The sequence below is a fragment of the Leptidea sinapis genome, chromosome 39, assembly GCF_905404315.1.
Source record: "Leptidea sinapis chromosome 39, ilLepSina1.1, whole genome shotgun sequence".
NCBI lineage: Eukaryota > Metazoa > Arthropoda > Insecta > Lepidoptera > Pieridae > Leptidea > Leptidea sinapis.
In genome coordinates this window covers 6,142,995-6,162,145 of record NC_066303.1, presented here as the reverse complement: position 1 = coordinate 6,162,145, position 19,151 = coordinate 6,142,995, and the positions used below count along the sequence as shown (strand labels likewise).

Here is a 19,151-nt window from a genome sequence, read left to right as displayed (position 1 = left end):
TTAGTAAGAAGAACATCAGGTCAAATCAAAATACAATAAAAGAAAAATATTTAAATCTTTTTTTAATGTAATCGATTACAATAAAAGCCCCCTTGTTAAACTCTAAACTCACTGGGCATTTTTTCTTATATCAGAATTCATTGTTGTTAATTTTACTTGACAGTGCTGTCTTATTTTAGCAGAAACTGCTGCTGCGATTTTATTTTACTTTGAAATTATATTAATGGCTAAGGACTGCTATTTGTATATTGATATCTCCTTTATAATATGACGACTGGGCTAGATTTAAAGGATTTTTTTAGGTATCTGTAGTATAAAAAACCTAGTAGAAAATAATTGACTTACTTGTAGCTGGCAAAGCGATTAAAACCACAGAGCAAGTGTTAGGATCTGTATTCTGTAAGCTGTTAATAATAAATCAGGAATTCGTGTGAATGGTTATAGCCATGACGCGATCAAGATTAACCCATCACAACGCTTGCTTTTGCTCTGCACTGTATATTACTACGACGAAGTTGCAATATAGTAATAGAAATAATTAGGTAATATTTACCGAAAATAAGTCACCCTTACCTTTTTTGTATTATTTTTTACCAAATATAAAGGAGCGCTAACGTCTTGACTGTGGTGGCCACTAATAAAGATACGTTTATTTGTGGCCATAAGATTTTATGAGAAAGTAGGCCGTAAGGGCGTTGATGTTTTCTTTTAAGCGCTCGGTAGTTATGTATTTGAGTTAGTTGTTATACTCTGGTGTTCTGCGTTTGAAAATGGCAAATAGGTAATTAAAATTCTGACAAAATTGACGTATCTACAAACGAAACATCAGCTGTACAATCATGCAAACTTAAAACTACAAAGTGTATGGCAATGTCATAATGTCCATCGCAACGCATATAATAACCAATTAGCCACTACAAAATGAAGCACAACCCATGAATGGGGTTTTTCAGAAAGCTTGTAATACTTTACATACTCGTATATATAATATTTTATTTAGGACTCGTCGGTGCACTTGTTTACGTTCGGAATGTCATTATTGGACAGGAAAGGTATGTTGATGATAACAATGTAAATTTCAAGTAATTTTGAAATAATATATTTAGAGCCCAAGAATATAGAAAATACATGTACTTATTGATTTTTTTTATGGAATAGGAGGACAAATGAGCGTACGGGTCACCTGGCCCACATTCTTTTGCAACACCAGAGGAATCACAAGAGCGTTGCCGGCCTTTAAGGAAGGTGTACGCGCTTTTTTTTGAAGGTACCCATGTCGTATCGTCCCGGAAACGCCCCACAGGGAAACTCATTCCACAGCTTTGTAGTGCGTGGAAGAAAGCTCCTTGAAAAACGCACTGTGTATGACCGCCACACATCCAGATCGTGGGATTTGATGATTTCTGTCAAACATCATTAACTGCTGTAAATCTAAACAGTTAGTAATTTTTAGTGATATCCTTGACTTCTGCGATTAAATATACAAATTTAATTGCCAAAATTGATGGCCGATGCGGGACTCAAACCCGTGCCTCTCGGGTTCCGTCTGAGCGCTCATACCAACTGAGCCAACCGTCAGAGTGGCACATCGACCGAAATTTTAATAGGTGTGTCTTGTTAAACTTTCTGGTTGTGGCTCCATCTACACTCTACAGGATCTACTTTATTGTCTTTTAACAAATTTACTTGAGATGTCGCTCATGCAAATCTAAACAGTTCGATATTGTTAAGTGATATCCCGCATTTCTGTTTTGTTAGTTGTGGCTCCATCTACAGTATCTAGGAGAGTTGAACTAATCTAATATGCAAATATTGGGGTTGAGAAGGTTATCAATTATTGTAAAGTACCACCATCTTAATAGTTGATTACTCTGTATTTACAACATAGAGGAAGTATTTTTTGTACTACACTGTACCATGCCATGACTACATAAGGAATAAACCACACAGACTACTGTGCCCACTAAGACTTCTCAATAGTATTTATACAAATGTTGACCCTTTTTGTAATTGGCTAGAGATCGTGTTTGTCGCTGATGTAACAGTCTAGTTGGTGTTTTTTAGTACAAATAATATTAACAACTTAACACCTCGACTGGGCGTCACGGCTTGATTTCTCTCACGGTCACATTCTCTTGCAGAGCGATAAAAGGAGTGTTACTTATGCTTGCAGCCAGTTAACATCATTCCTTTTATCATCAATGTAAGCCTTCCTCGGTAAATAACCATCAAAGAGAATGTAAATACTACGTAATAAGAGGCGGGATTGCCTTAGTAACAATTGAAATAGAAGTTTAGTACGAAACGTAGGTACAGTGATTTGACAAAAATTTTAAATAGTAGTAATTACAGTGTGGCGATTGGAGACGAAGTATAATCCGGATAAGTTTGAAAGCGAACAGTTGCTTAAAACGTAGTGGATTTCGGCTGTCCGTTTCTTACAGGATTATAGCCGACACTGTGAATCTATCAATAACTGCAAGTTTCATACAATCGAGTGAATCGTTTTTTCTTAGTTTCGCTAGGCTGATAACCGTTGTCAATTTTAACCCCTAGAACACAATAGTATGCCCGTGAAAAGACCCCATATGTTGTCTGACTGTGTCTCTGAAGTAATACTAAAGTACACATCACTATAATAGAAAGTTCAATGTACAGTAAAACTGAAATGGGTACAATAAATCTTCAACTCCTTTTTTATGGAAAAAGGAGGACAAACGAGCGTATGGGTCTTGTAACGGGTACCAGAGGAGTCACAGGAGCGTTGTCGGCCTTTAGGAAGGTGTACGCGCATTTTTCGAAGATGTCCATGACATCCATGTCATATCCATATACGCATGTCATATCGTCTCAGAAACACCGCACAAGGAAGCTCATTCCAGAGCTTAGTAGTAAGCGGAAGAAAGTTCCTTGAAAACCGCACTGAGGAGGACCGCCACACATGCAGATGGTGGGGATGATATCCTAATTTATGGCGGGTGTGCGTGGTGGGAATTCGGCGGCAGGACTAAACTGAAACAGCTCTTCGGAACACTCCCCGTGATAAATGCGATATTTTTATAATAAACAGTTTCAATACTATAATAAATAATATTTTTATTTTTCGACAGAATATAACATAAGCTACTGACACTGGAGCAATAAAGAAAACCATACTTTTTTGTATACAATTTATTACAAAACACAGGCACTGAAATTGGACGGAACTGGTAATCAACACTACAATGAAAAATGTGTCAAAATAATTAAAATTAACACAAATATGCAAAACAGTCATTTGTATAAAACAAAAAAATAAACAATATCAAAATATTACATTTTATCTTATTTCTAAAAGTAAACTATATAAAAAGTACATTATAATAAAATAATATAAATCTAAATTTAATATCCAAATATTGTATGAGAAGATTGAGATTCAAATGAAGGCAAACAAAATAAAATTGATTCATCATTAAATGTAAAAGTATAAAGTCACTTGTTAATGAGATACTCAACTATTACTTAACAAAAAAGGAAATAAAGACTTAAATTTCTAATTTCATTGATCAAGCATTACTGATCTTTAGTTATAATTAACTGGCAGCCATTATTTTAGCGAATACAACGAATTCCAGCACTTCTTTGCTTTGTCGTTAGTCAACAAGTTATTGATGTACTTATAATATATTAAGGGTATGTTCCGATATGCACTGCGACCACTGTACAGTGTGACGTCAATTTAGTATACTGTGAAGCCGTTCCTTTATAGCCAGTTATACTGGTTACTATTTAAAACGGAACGCAATCCCGTATACTGTCAGCCGCATTTTTTGACGCAGCATTCAAATGAGTGTATTAAAGTTTTCTAGTTCATTAAAAAAAATGTTGTTGGAGTACTGTCAATTTGAAATTATTTGGGATTAAACTGTAGGTATTGTTTATAAAACGTGAGGCACTCGAGTGGTTTTGACTGATCACGTGATCAAAGTACTGCGAGTACTTTACCTCGAAAACGCCAGTGCCCACAGTAGAATATGGCGGCGTTTTATGACGTCACATATTTCCCTAGGGTACTGCGGCAGTATACTGGCGGTCCATAACGGAACGTATTTTTCTACAGTGATAGCACTGTGCAGTGCTCACAGTTCATATCGGAACATACTCTATATTTCTCAAAAGATACAGCAGCCCAAATACTACACTATGATAACCGTATTTCCTCACTCAAGCATAAAGAAGTACATTTAAATGAAACAATAATTACTGTTCGTTGCTGCCAGTATTATTTTCGAACTACTACAGACATAGAGAATAGACTAAGTATTTACTATCTAGCTGTAATGTAAATACAGGTAAGTTGAAAGAGATAAGGCAACTTGCAGGCATATAAGGGCAAGTAAGGATGTAGCGTTATTTAGGAAGATGGTTGCTTTAACGATTAGAATCTATAGCCATACTAATCTGCGCCTGCGCACTACAATGCGACGAAATACAAAGTCGATTATCTGATAACCTAAATTTTGAGCTGCTTATATCTCCGAAGAAACTATACAATGGTCTGTTTTACCGCTGCAATGTGGAATTATAGGTTCCTAGCAATACACTTACTGTGAACTTTTTTAAATAATATATACTAATATAACAAATTTTTTGAGTGATCCTTAATTAACTAAAATGGGTACAGATTATAAAAGATCTTATTTCTACACAGATATATAGTTGTCCGAAGTGACTGACTGACTGACTGTTTCATCAACACAGAGCTAAAACTGCCGAGGCTGCAAACTTGAAATTTTATAAAATTTCCTTCAAGTAGTGTAAGTCAGCTTTAAGAAAGAATTGTTGGAAATTTCATCACTAAGGGGATAAAATAATTGTTGAATGGTTGTATGAAAGTCCATAATTTTCAAAGTAAGAAGTCTCATATCGCCTTAATGCCACCAATATAATGTTGCCAGTCATCATATTAAGCTAATGAAATGTTTATTTATTCCAAAAGTTATATACGACAAAATATATAATATGCTTACGACTTACGACCGCGGTTGAAAAGACGCCATATTTGAACACGCTCTAGTGATGTCCCACAACACTAGTGATGTGACATAACACGTGATCAGATCACACACGTCAGGGTACCGAACAACACTATCAACTAAACCATCGAGCTATACAGGCTGTAGGTCATTTACCTCCTAATATTTAAGGGTTCATACTATATTCATAATCATGGACAAACCTGTATATTAAACATATAATTTTGTACATGAACATGAAGTTAGTATACATTTAAACCTAATATTTGTTAAGTTTATATATTTCTAGATTTAACCTAAATGATATCGTATTAGCTGCTTTATCATACTATTGTGTAAACTAATGTTGCATTTGAGTCAGCCTTAAGAATAGTTTTCAGCTTATTCAAAATGACTATTTTATATTTCGGAATGACTTCTTTTAGATTTAATTAAAGTTAAACAATCAGTATAGTATAAGGATTAATTAATGCAAACAATAAAAAACATGAAGACAAATTAAATGAATTGTTTGGTCAGAAACAACATTTGTTTCGTAGAAAGAGTTTCGTCAAACAAAAATCAACTGTTTATGATTTTTTTTGATATATCTTATTTTAATATAAAAAGGACTGAATTCTCCACGTTATTTCAATTGAACTGTATAAAAAAACTGTATAGTAAGAAGGTTATTTTAATTATTACTTTCAATATAATTTGATTTCCATTCGATACATTATTAAGCATTGAGATGCTATAGTTGCCCTTTTAACAAATTCAATAGTGTTGTGCCACTTGTCAATCTACTATTGAAAAAAAAAATTGGCCAACCAGTAAAGCTTGATTCGGCTTAATTCTTTTTTTTGTGGAAGAGGAGGACAAACGAGTGTAAGGGTCGTCTGATGTTAAGTGATCACCGCCGCACACATTCTCACCAGAGGACACACATATACACTCTCCATCTTTTATTATATATAATACGAGCAGCATAATATGTTTGGTGAAGTCTTTTAGGTCCAGCAGCCGAATGGTGGAAAGCATCAGACATCACAACAAAACAAAAAAAAAATCACAGTTTTTACTTTCCATTAGGTGAGCCACTCGGCCATTTGCTCCCTCTTATTAGAGGAGAGTGAGAAAAAAATTAGTAAGCGAAAAAGTAGATAAAGTCAACATAGTCAGTCCCAGGCACTGCCAAAACGTCAGATTATCGATATCGATTAAAATAGAGAAAAATCAAAACCCCAACTGAAAGGTAAGTGGGTTTGACGCCCGCAGCGCCCGCTAACCTGCACTTAAACATGTCGATGCGGGTTTGCTTATCTAGAATGATGTTCTGGAACTCGGCTTCCACAATCTGTCCGTCGTAGTATGTGATCTCGTCTTCGAACGGGTACTCGAAGCCTTGCAGACACTCACATTTGTACCCACCGGCCTCGAACCCGCGACCTTGGATCGGCACGCACTACAATATAACATCGATGTTAAACTCTGTGCGTTAAAGGAGACGGAAACAATAGCATACAAACTTGGGCCCAAATGTAATGAGATGAAATTGTTGTGAATTAATAGGTTGAGACTTGTCAGTCCCTCGCTGAAAATTCGGCGAATTATTCGTTTTAGTAAAAGTAAGGTTATATTACAATCTTTATCTACACCCATGCTTTTAATCCCCTATTAAAGATTCTAAGACAGTTAGCTTTACTTCTCTATTATTTTAATGCCCCAGGGAAGCACAGGGCAACAATATGTTAAAAAATAAACAGAATATATATGGTTGTATGGTACTCACGTAGGAGGAGGAACGGTCACACTTATCGGTGCTCTTGAACGCATTGGGCACGTAGTACTTGTCGGGGCACTGGTTGATGTCCAACGACATGAGCGGCATTGTTACACGAACCACGCCTCTGTAACCACAGCACAATACATTATTATATATCATCATCAGCTGGAAGACGTCCACTGCTGGACAAAGGCGACGATCGATCCTGCGCTACCCTCACCCAACGTATTCCGGTGATCTTGACCAGATCGTCGGTCCATCTTGTGGGGGGCCTACCAACACTGCGTCTTACGTGGTCGTACGTGGACCCCTTTTGAGGACTTTTCTGCCCCACCGGCCATCTGTCTGTAGAACTATGTGCCCTCCCACTGCCACTTCATTTTCGCAATCATTTTGGCTATGTCGGTGACTTATGTTCTCTCACGGATATATGATTCGATCTAGCAGGGAAACTCCGAGCCCTCCATTGCCCATTATAATATTATACTACTACTTAAATCGATCTTCACTTGTGTAGTAAGCGGGTGAATGCGTGACGAAAACGTTGCGATAAATGTGATCATTGGATCAGGCGAGGCGAAGGTAGGTTGAATTTGATTCAACATTTTTTTTTAAATATATGTTTTTAAACATGTGTTTGAAATATTTTTTGTTTAAATATTAGTTTTGGAAATATATTTTTTTTTGATACTTCCTTTGAAATATTTGTTTTTAAACTTGGTCTGCTGAAGTTTCACTTCTACTGTGTGCCCCAGCGCACATTTCGATTATTTAATGATTTCATTTCGTTCTTCATCAATTTTACAAATTAACATTTTGTTTTACTTCAGTCGTGTGGTCTAAAGCACACTCGTTTTTTTTTATACTTACTTGAACTCGAGTTTGACTTTGACGCTATCCCAGCCGAAGAATGGCGCAGCGTAGGAGATGACCCACTGTTTCACGTGACCATCACACTCGTAGTAGGGGCGACCCCAGTGACCATCCTGTAGCCGGGCCGCGCGGTAGAAAGTCGGGTACCTGCAGCGAGGGAATTACATACTTATTTGTACATTAGACGAAATAGCACTTGTATTGAGAGTAAAAATAGGAGTAGGTATATACTAGCGTATAGACGTGTAACTTGACGACCCCTATAGCCCAGTGGTTAGTGCCTATTGAGTTAGAGGGCCCAGGTTCGAATCGCGGTATAAGCAATCATTTGTATGATGAATATGAATGTTTGTGTCTCCGAGTCATGGATGTTTATTTGTATATATGTATGTTTAAGTACGTATATTGTATTAAATATATCGTTGTCTTGTACACAGCACAGGCTATGCCTAGTTTGGGGCAAGAAAATTTGTGTAAGAGTGTGTCAATATTAACTGGCCGATAATACGTGACCAATTTTGACTTATCAATGCGTGTGTTATCTAGTGGTTAATAAGTTCAATAACCAGCCTAGCGAAACTAAGAAAAAAGCGATTCACTCGATTGTATGAAACTCGCATTCATTGACAGATGACGGCTATATACTTGTAAAAAACCGATATAGCCGAAATCCACTACGTTTTAAGCAACTGTTCGCTTTCAAACTTAGCCGGATTATACATCGTCGCCAATCGCCATACTGTTATTACTACTATTTCAAACTTATGTCAAATGACTGCACGTTTCATACTAAACTAAATTTCAATTTTTACTTAGGCAGTTCCGCCTCTTATTACGTAGTATTTACATCCTCTTTGTTAATAATCAAAATACCAAGAAGTTAATTTCCCAGCGGGGATGACTGTTATCCCCGTAACTTACAATCAAAATCGGTCGAATTCGCTTTCCTTTTCCATATTCATACCTAATTTTATCAATATTAAAAATAATATACTGGGGAGTCACACCACTAACCTCTCATACTGTTTCAAGTACTCCCCGTTCTCTCCGTCACGAATCTTCATCTTGAGGAAGAACTTCTCCAGGCTATCGAAATTAGTGGACCACCGCTGCTTGAGGAACTGGTACCAGGGCTTGTTGGTGTACATTTCCTCTACGAATACACACAGCATCGTAAATGGATTAAAATTAACTAACAACTATGGACACTGTGGTCTACCAATCTTATAGTAATAAAATAGTGCGTCGGTGTTCAACTTCGATAATGGCGGCCCTATCTGGTCACGGTCTTTGTAATAAACATCTATTTAATATCGGCATAACTGACAGCCCCCTATGCAGGGCCTGCATGGTGGTAGAAGAAACTGCTGCACATTTACCTCTGCATTATCCAGGTGTACCAAACTACCGGGCTCAACATCTTGGCACCCCAAACACACTCCCGAAAGTCTTTAGGAAGGAGAGGAGGTTAAGGTTTCTGGAGGAGTCGGGGAAGGTATACATTCCCCGCAAAATAGGCGCACAGTCGTCGAGTTTGCGGAAGTTAGCCCGATTATACCATACCATAATATGATACCATAGAGCGCCGGTGGTTCGATCCCCGCCCGTCACATATCAATATGATTTCGGTGTCCGAATTCATATATAAGATGGACGCTCTTACGGTGAACGAAAACTTCGTGAAAATTTACCAGCTGAGCTAACATGGGCTTGGACTCGGGCTATTTTAACGCAAAAATGACAATAGCTCTCGAATACCTAAACCTATACAATATAAATTGATAGATGAAATGTTACATACATTTTAAGTAATTAGGTATGAGTATGACATATTTTACCGCCATTCTTGGCTAAAATATTAATTTTTTTGTAGGCGGAAATGGGAGTATTTATTGCCAGACACACTAAATGGTTTGCCTGCAAACGTTTTAGAAAGTATTGAGAAAGAACCGGAAAAGGCAAAGCATATATAAAACAAACAATTTTTAATATAATTATGATGTGTATTATTACGCATGTAAATATAATTAGTCCTAGCAGCGAAACCCGGCGTTGCTCGGGTTAAATTACATCGCATGTTTCATTATTATTATCAGTTGCACACATTTAGGAACTTTCTAGATCATTCCCGAGATTTTCAGAATTTTACTGAAGTTTACATTTGTTAGAGAAGGACAGATGTATATAATTTCACATTTTTGGCACCCATAACTACCCACTTCCACCCATCCCGACCAAACTCCCTGGGGACCGAGGGGTATTTGCCATCCCAACGGGAATATATATATATATATATATTAAGAATATTAAGTTAAGAAATCAATATAAAAATGTAAGTAATTAAGAGCGATTTCGTCACCACGGATAAAACTTACATGGTTCCTTGTGGGTGACTTTATATGTACTTTCTCTGTTAATACTTTTTTATTGTGAACAAATAGAAAAAGTCGAAAAGCGGATGATGCACACTCACCAGTTTTGTTAAGTCTCGCCAGATCTTCGACGTTGTACTTCCTCGTGTTCAGCTCAGTTTTGTAGGCGAACGGCGCGAACAGCGTGCGGTTCGTGAACTTATTTCTGTCCCAATATGTTCCTGTTAACAAACCGATATTACTGCAGCCAGCATTAAGCATTTACGAATTAACAGTCATTGTTCGCAGTTTTAGCCATTGATTTTTTTATATAAGAGGGGGCAAACGGGCTCACGGGTAGAGATTGCAATCCGGAAAAACGGATTGTGTAATCCGGCGGATCTGGCAATATTTAACGTTTACCGGATCCGGCGACCAGCTGATCCAGTGTTGGCAATTTTTGGCAAAATGCATGCTGTTGCATGAGGTATGTACTTTAAAACTCATTATTGTGATAATTGTGCTATTCATTAGAATGATTCATCAAATCATGATGGTATCTGTCATAACCACGGAAGAGTAAAAAAAGAAGGACTCCGCGCCGTGATATTACCAAGTGAAGCACCGTTATGCTAGTGTGCGTGCGTTTACGGGGGATACTAGTTACACAATTTTTTCTCCCATAAATAATTATATATGGCCACAAATACTTATATAGTATCGTTTTTACACTTTTTCACAGCGCACGACTGCATTTTTAAAATATTGAGACGCAAACTGATCTGTCACAGACGATGACAATTCTCATAATGGCCGCCTATCGGCCTGTAGTAGTGTAAGTGTGTGCGTGGGGCTATGTATTTACACGTTAATCGGCTTGTTTTCGTGCTACACTGTTATGTAAGGTGACACGGAGTCCTTATTATTTACTAGTCCGTGGTCGTAACATAAATATAAGCCTTGTTTGTTAGCATTATCAAATACCTTAATAATATAATTATTGTGATCTCATCTCAGTAAATTACGTAAGGTTAATTGTATTAAATTTTATAAAGTTACTAAAATAATTTATCTATCTGTGAAAGTGAAATCTAGACTGAGCTACTTGTAATATAGTTTAAATTTAATTACTTACCTAAACTACTAAATTTTAATTGTTTGCTTGTTGTCTAATCTTAACATTGCATCGGAAATAAAGTTGATTTTATATACGAGTTTTATATTTTTCATAAAATACCTATATTAAATAGGGGGAAACGGGAGAGTTTACCCGCCTTCGACTAAAATACTCATAAATCTTTGTTTACCTACAAATCGCTTTTTTCTACAAGTTATATCATAAGCTGCATTATTTAGCTACATTGTATCTTAATAAAGTTTGATACATCATTAATAGTTTATGAGTAATTAACGATTTATACCAAAGTGACATTCGGCTAATATCTTCCGCCTGGGTGGGAGACTTTACCCCTAAGTAAGCCTTTACCCGGGCTTAAAAATAGGTAAAATAATAAAACAAAAATTAAAATTACTATCACAATTAAGAAAAAATTAAATTCAAAACAACATAACTTCCTTTTCTCATTGCAGCAATTAGGATAAATAAACTGTTCCTAGACATCTTTAATATTAAATTAATGAGACTATAACGCAAATGCCATGGACATTCGCAACAACAGGTGTCAAGAGATGCGTTGCCGGCCTTTAAGGTGAGAGTATGCTCTGTTCTTGAAGGTCCCTAAGTCGTATCGAATAGAAGTCGTATAGAAAACCGCAGCCGGTATTTGATTCCACAAAGTGGCCATGCGAGGCAAGAAATTTCTTGCAAACGTGATTGATAGCCTCGATATTTTTACCGGAATTCACAACTCTGTTGTAGCATTATAATTAATAGCCACCCCATTCTACACGCACAAATTTTCGTCAAAACTCTCTAACAGTGACATAAAAAGTCACGCCTCTCTAACAGCGGTTTGGGCAGAGATTATAGTTCTTCAGTTTGCCTGTGCAAGAATTCTCCCACTGGCTGCAACCCTCTAATATAAGCTCTCTTATTTTTGGTACTCTTGACATTCATTCTATAGATATGAACAGTGGATCTACATTTATCTATCTTGTCTACATGACCAAACCATCAGATCACCATGCACCATAATTGAGGGTAGAATGAAATATAATTCAGTCAAAACCGTTTAAAATGTACCACTAATATATTTTTGTCTGTATCAATCAAAACGAGAGATCCCGGCTGGATTGAATACATACTAGAGATATACATAATATTTAAGTGTTTCCAACAATTTTGGATGGGTTTCATACCACATTGTATAACCAATAAACATACTATTTAGGGTAATCCATCAAAATGACTAACTGCATTTAATTCAAAGAAGAATACATGCAAAATAAATACATTTTCCACAAAAACTGCAAGGGAAAAGATTAGTATTTTTAAATTGACAAGTAGTAGGTTTCGGTGAATTGTACTTTCAAATTATTGTGGGATGAAAGAACTATCGATTTGAATGACCAATATGACAGTTACTTTGTGATATTGTTAACAGATTCTACTAACCAGCTGACCATATCTTGGAGTCACCGAGCACTATCGCCAGGGTCTCTCCAATCATCTGGTCCTCAGTGAGAGGCTTGTCTGCCACTCTTGTTCCACTGAATACTTCCTTGGGATCTGAAACCTTCAAACAAAACATATTTTTGTAATATTACTTCTCAGTAGTCAGGGGTGTCTCAAAACCAGTCATGCTTTTGAGAACCTGATAATGATGAGGATTGTAGTTTAGTTTGGGTTTTGCAGTAAAATGATACAATTAATATCAATTTTCCAATCACAAATTCCTCAAAAATGGCAGCAGCTACATACTGGTTCAGTAATACATACAGAAGACTATAAGTAAATAGTAAGCAGAGAGCTAAAAAGTTTTTTGGTACATAAAAAGGGATGTCCTTTGTACTATATTATATTAATGGTAAAATGTCTAACTTTGACATGCATTGTGTCATTTTTAACCTCAATAGCAAAAAGATGAATGGTAGAGACATAATAGTAAATTACGCACCTAGGAAGAAAAGTAGGTCATTCTCACACGCGGAATATTGACAATGTCCTACTTATCTCATGTGGTGCGTATTTTTGCCACCACATGAGATAAGTAGGTAGGTAATATTTTTTGAGAATATGATACAAGTTATTAAAATCTATTATAGTCATTACCTGCAAGAATGCACAGATAAAGTTTGCAAGTCGCACAGCCATCTTGGCTTGATTTTCAAATTGCTCTTCTGCCCCATACGCTATATCGCCATTGAGGAACAAATCAGAAGGGTTGTATCTGAAAATAAAAATGTATTTAAAAGTAACATTTACAATTAAATTTTAATTGTACATGTGATGTATGTGAAAGTCTCGAAAGCCTGCATAGTTTACCCATTGAAGGAAAAATAATTTGAAGACAATAACCTCAATGTTAGTGTAGGAATCGAGAAGGAAACTGTGAACCATATGCCAGCATAACAAGGTATTCTAGCATGTGTACAGGGTCATAAATGCATAAAAGCCAAGGAGAGAGCCCAGAACCCTTCTTTTGTGCTGGGGAATCTATTATGGAATATGTAATTTGAGGGGGTTTAATATGGTGTCAATTGTGAAATAGGTCTTGTAAACTACGACTGGAGAGTTGACAAAACATACCAACATTTATGCATGATGTGTGACAAGGGTGGTTGGTTAGCTTAGCAGTAACACCCATTGTTTTTAAACTTTTATCACCGCGGAACTTTAACATGAAGGGGGTCACTGCTAAAATAGGTAGGATACTTACACGGAAGGGTGATATAAAAAAGATTTTTCAACCCCTCAAAAATGTGGTCGCCTACCTACGTTCGCCAAATTACATTACTATTCCATAGCAGTGCCGCGGTGTCTATAAAGTTGACTGTAACTGCGGAAGCTCCTATATCAGACAACCGAAAAGAGCTTTTTCTCAACGGTTAAAGGAACACATTAGCGCAGTCAAAAACAACGATCCTACAAAATTCGCAATCGCCGAACACTTGCTTAAATACATCCCACGATTAGAGAAGCTATGGATGATTATTTTAGACAAGCGCACACATGGAATCCCATGGTCTCACCCACAAATGCAACAAAGAGACCCGAAAGTATGGACGTCGTCTGTATAGTGTGTCGTGAACTAGGGAATCAAAGACCAAAAGGACAGATTGACGTATAAGTGTCAAGTGTCAATGTGTCAAGAGTTTCTCACCGCCTCCGCAGTTCCTCCACGACCACGATTCATGCACTTGGATCGAAATATGGGCATCAAATTAATAAAATCTATATCCGTGAGTACCCGTCATAATAATTACTATAAATTTGGATATTATATCCCGATAGATAGCACTTAAAAATAATTAAAATATAATCAATCTAATTCTTACAAATCTAGCATAGCAAATAAATTAACATTGAAACACTTACTTGGAACAATTGTGTGGTTGCACTCCTCTAATAAAGTTGAGTACTTCATAGACATTGACTTTTTCAGTGTGAAGAGAAGCTGGCCCACTTGTCGAGTTCACATACTCATAATATCTGTCAGCATATATTGCTCTTATGAATGGATGGGCCTTGTCCCATTGGACTGGTAGACGTTGGATCCCTGGACAGTTCATTTTAAAAATAAGAAAGAAGGCTCAATAATATTAGGACTCACAATTGATAATATTATTCCTTAGATAATTTATATGTCTATATAGCCTTTTGGTTTTTTTTTTTTATGAGAGTAAGGGACGAGACGAGCAGGACATTCAGCTGATGGTAATTCAAACGCCCTATCCATTACAATGCAGTGCCGCACAGGATTATTGAAAAACCCGAAAATTCTGAGCGGCACTACAATTGCGCTCGTCACCTTGAGACATAAGATGTTAAGTCTCATTTGCCCAGTAATTTTGCTGGCTACGTCGCCCTTCAGACCGAAACACAGTAATGTTTACACTACTGCTTCACGGCAGAAATAGGCGCCGATGTGGTACCCATAATCGAGCCGGCTTCCAATGCATAGGAGCCTCCCCACTGGTAAAAAAAAAGTAAATCTCCTGCTGTTAGACTATCGATGAGAACAGGCCAGATTTATTACTTTAGTGTTTGTGACAAGCTACAACTTATACTCGTGATTTGTATGGCACTTTGTATTGCTCAAAATAGAGGTAAACTGTCAACCTTAATTATTTTCTATGTTTTCACAGCTGTCACAGTCGCTAGACATATAAATGATTTAAGTATTGATCATAAATAGTTTCTTGTAGACCATGCTTGCTGATTACCATGAAATACCCAAATACAGGTGAGTGATTTGAAGAACTACAAAGCAATTTATTATTTTATTTATATAATGAAAATATTAACACAGTTTTGTTTGAAAGATGTTATTAATGTCTATTTAACTGTAACACACATAAAATTTAAAAGAATACTAAAGAATCGAAAAGTTTTCAAGATAATAATAAATTTATTTAGTATTAAAAGTACATGTTTAACACTTACATCCAATAGGTGTACAATCAAAGTTGTTGTAATATTGATCAGATGTGGCCCTCTCAATAATTTCCCCGAGATAAGGTCTGCGCACAATACTTGGTAGCCTGTACCCAGGGCGACATCTGCACTGATAGCCACCACGACGGAATCCCCAGCCATGTAGAGGTTCACACTATAACCAATATATTTAAAACACCAATTCCTTATAGGCAATAACAACATAACATAGTTAATTTATTAATTAATATTGTATCAACAAATTGAGTGCATATTTAACTATTTTTGAGTCATTATATTAATAGATTCTCTACTCCAAATTATAACATGTGCAAGATATTTTCTTTAATATATCCTAGTATACATACAATCACATCTGTCTCTCAGAAGACAACACAGGGCTAATGCACTACCAATTTCATTAATATTTCAAATGTTTGTATTAAAGATCAACTTTAATATTGAATAAAAAAAACCACAAGAATGCTATGTCACATAAGAATGACATCTTAAGAGCAGTTTTTCCCTCCTATCTACTTATATATTTTATTGATTAATGAAAGTTAAAAGCATCTCGTATTCCGAAAGGCTATTCTGGCTGTTAAAATTAAAACTTTTAAAAGAATATTTTTTTATTTTCATTATTTACAGATTGGTCACTTTTTTTATGCAGTCAAGTCCCCATTGTTAATTTTTTAAGATACCTAACAAACACTATTAAGGTGTGTATAAATATGTTGATATAAATTTTGTAGGCAGCAGATCCAGCTTGAACAGCCGGCAGCAACCAGACCATTCTTGTAAACTAAATTAGCAAAAATTTCTGGCACCCGGAAACTCCTAGCTTGTATATCTACAATACCTTTTTCTAGTATCAAAAAACATTCAATTTCAATGACAATTGTCAATCTTTACGTATTTGCTGCATGATCCAAAACTACAACCGTACCAACTGCGCGCGAGCGAACAACAGAAGCTCTTTTGATGTAGTCACAAAAAACAACAGCAAGCGGATCGCCCTACAGCACGTTCCAGCATGCCAATTTCTCGCGGGTAATTTGGACACACCTTAAGACAGAAGGAAAAAAATGATTCTAATAATATAAAGTGATAAAGAGTGAAAAGGGTAAGACTTACCTCAGTGGTTTCTTCTTTACACCGTGCTGTAGATGCAAATCTGTTCGGTTTGTCATTTCCTTGGCTAGGTGGACACTGATTTATATCTATCCTGTCATAATCCAATTCCATGACCACTGCTGCTGTATATCTAAGGATGACATGTTTTTATGAAGGATACTCTTATATATTTACTTTATTAGTAGAAAAAACATTTGTACATAGACATAAACTTGACTAAAGCTAACTGGTTAAAAATATGTTCAAATTTAAACATTTTTACAAGTAATATGACCAGAACATTGTTAAATCACAAGGCTCCACATTGACATTCATATGTGCTAGGGATTAGGTCCAAAAGTAATAAGTTATTGAAGTGACAACTTCTTTAGCGGAGTTGAGCACATTTCTTGAATGGCTATATAGTGTTAATATCGCTTCAGGTCATATGGCCTGATAGAAAATTCACAAGGATATCCTTTATGGATGAAAGATTTATAATTTTAGAATTAGTTAGCTTGATTAAAGTTTGGATATTTCAACTTAATAATTATACAGTCATTGGACCAGTGGTTGAACCATTGTGATTGCGAAGCTGAAACACTGCCAGGTCGATGGATCAAATCTCAGCTGTGAAATATTATTATAGTTTAATTATTTGGTTTTTAAGCCTTGTAATTAGCAAAGACTCCCTTGACTTAGATACTTGTATTTATTTGTTACTTTATATCTTGTTTAAATTTTTTATTTTTATTTTATTATTTTGTTTGATACTTCAGCTATGAAGATGGTGAGAGTTGTAGATATTATGGATGAAGGTTGCTTTTTGGGTATGATAGCCCAATAAATGAATATTTTAGTTAACCACATGAATGCTTGTACTTTTATACTGATAAATAAATCAATTTGTGCAAAATTATTCCCTAACCATTACAAAATATTCAAAAATGCACAACATTATTTTTCAATTTTCACTTCTGCTGTCACTCTCCTAGTGAAACTTTATTTTTTTAAGTTCACTTATGATTAAAAAAAAATATATTGTTTCATCACCAAATCTAGTAAAATATGGTTTTTACTTCACAAAACAATTTAACTTAGCTATACAACGAAATCTTTATTAATAGTCTAACAATAATCCTTCTCTTAAATATCCTTCTCATTAAGGAAGGATAATATATATATTATATTAAACAGAACAATATTACTTTGAAAAGCTTAAGATATAAAGAAGTTTTAGAACTTCTTAAATTATTACAACTATGTAACAAAACCCCAAGCCAAAATTAATGAACTAACAAAGGTTACTCTGACAGTAGAACAAATCCAATATGTACTTACGTTGGATATTCAATGTGTCTAAACTGTGTATGGCGAGGGTAAATATCAGCAACAGGAGAAACTGCACCCACCAACCATTTGTTGAGTCTTCCACAGTCAAAATATGGCTTTGTCCAGTTGACAGGCCCCGGTACTTCATCATTGCCAGGAGGACCATGGAATGTGAATGTCTCGTTTGTGTTATTTGCATATCTTATCTCAACTTGGTAGGTGGTCTTCGTGTCATGCCTTTTATCCACTTTATCCGGCAGCCAGAGCTGATACCACTCATTAATGCGATAAAAATCAGATGTATAATCCTTAGACAAACTTTCTGGATCAAAAGCACCTAAATCTTCAACATAGAAAGTGTTAAGAGTTGATATTTTCTGTAGATGCACAGGATCATTGAAGTCATCTGCTCTAAATGCTCTTGGTGCAAATCTCGGCATAGTCTTATTGAAGAATCCTCTATACGAAGATGTGTATGACATATTCGGTGAAAAGTACAATGAGCTAGCATTAATGTAAGGGTTCGAAGACACATCCGCAGCGGATGATAGAAAATAGTACATCATTCCTGGATCGTAGGTATCATTTATTGCTGGTCGTATAAACCTAGACTGTAGAATGTAACTCCAGAAAAATGCTCGATTCATTGCCATGTTGTGTAAGTGCAATAACGCTGTGCGGTTCGGAAATACGGGGTTAATATTTATTTCCTTGACATCTGGATGATGAGATACAGAGTCCTCGGGCAGAAATAGATCATCTAAATGCGTAATATAACAATTATCTGGCTTTACTTTGTCTATTTTATTTCTAATTTCATCAAATGAATCGCGTATTTGCCATTCGTATTGGCCGGCCACACCCCACAGTAAAACACAAAATGATACAAGAATAAAAGCTGTGTTTAGCTTCTCCATTTCGAAAGAGCTGAAAAATGCTCTAAAATAGTATTATAATATTCAAAGTATCTACTTAGTTCATGTTTTTAGTTAAATTTACACAGTTTGCAAAAAAAAACAAAGATAAAATTTAAAACCGATACTTGTAAGTTTGGTAAACGCTGTCTAGTGTGTCTACTGTCTTGTAAAATGTAAACAATCAACCACAGATATAGAATTAATAAAAAGACGAAATAAAAA

The 19,151-nt window shown here is 35.9% G+C and overlaps 1 protein-coding gene and 1 long non-coding RNA gene across 2 annotated transcripts; one reads left to right on the top strand and one right to left on the bottom strand.

The window, feature by feature from the left end:
* Nucleotides 1–755: 755 nt before the first annotated feature.
* On the top strand, nt 756–3,315 carry LOC126976036 (uncharacterized). Its single transcript, XR_007731821.1, has 2 exons — nt 756–1,052; nt 3,111–3,315. It is a non-coding gene; the product is annotated as an uncharacterized LOC126976036 (long non-coding RNA).
* A 1,469-nt stretch (nt 3,316–4,784) lies between these two features.
* LOC126976006 (uncharacterized) lies at nt 4,785–19,087 on the bottom strand. The gene is made up of 11 exons (XM_050824138.1): nt 18,022–19,087; nt 16,702–16,831; nt 15,574–15,739; nt 14,506–14,686; nt 13,240–13,357; nt 12,583–12,703; nt 10,130–10,249; nt 8,671–8,809; nt 7,654–7,803; nt 6,790–6,907; nt 4,785–6,462 (listed from the first exon to the last, which is right to left on the bottom strand). Exons 1-11 carry the CDS (start codon nt 18,927–18,929, stop codon nt 6,205–6,207), a joined length of 2,409 nt encoding a protein of 802 aa, XP_050680095.1. The 5' UTR covers nt 18,930–19,087; the 3' UTR covers nt 4,785–6,204.
* Nucleotides 19,088–19,151: the final 64 nt, after the last annotated feature.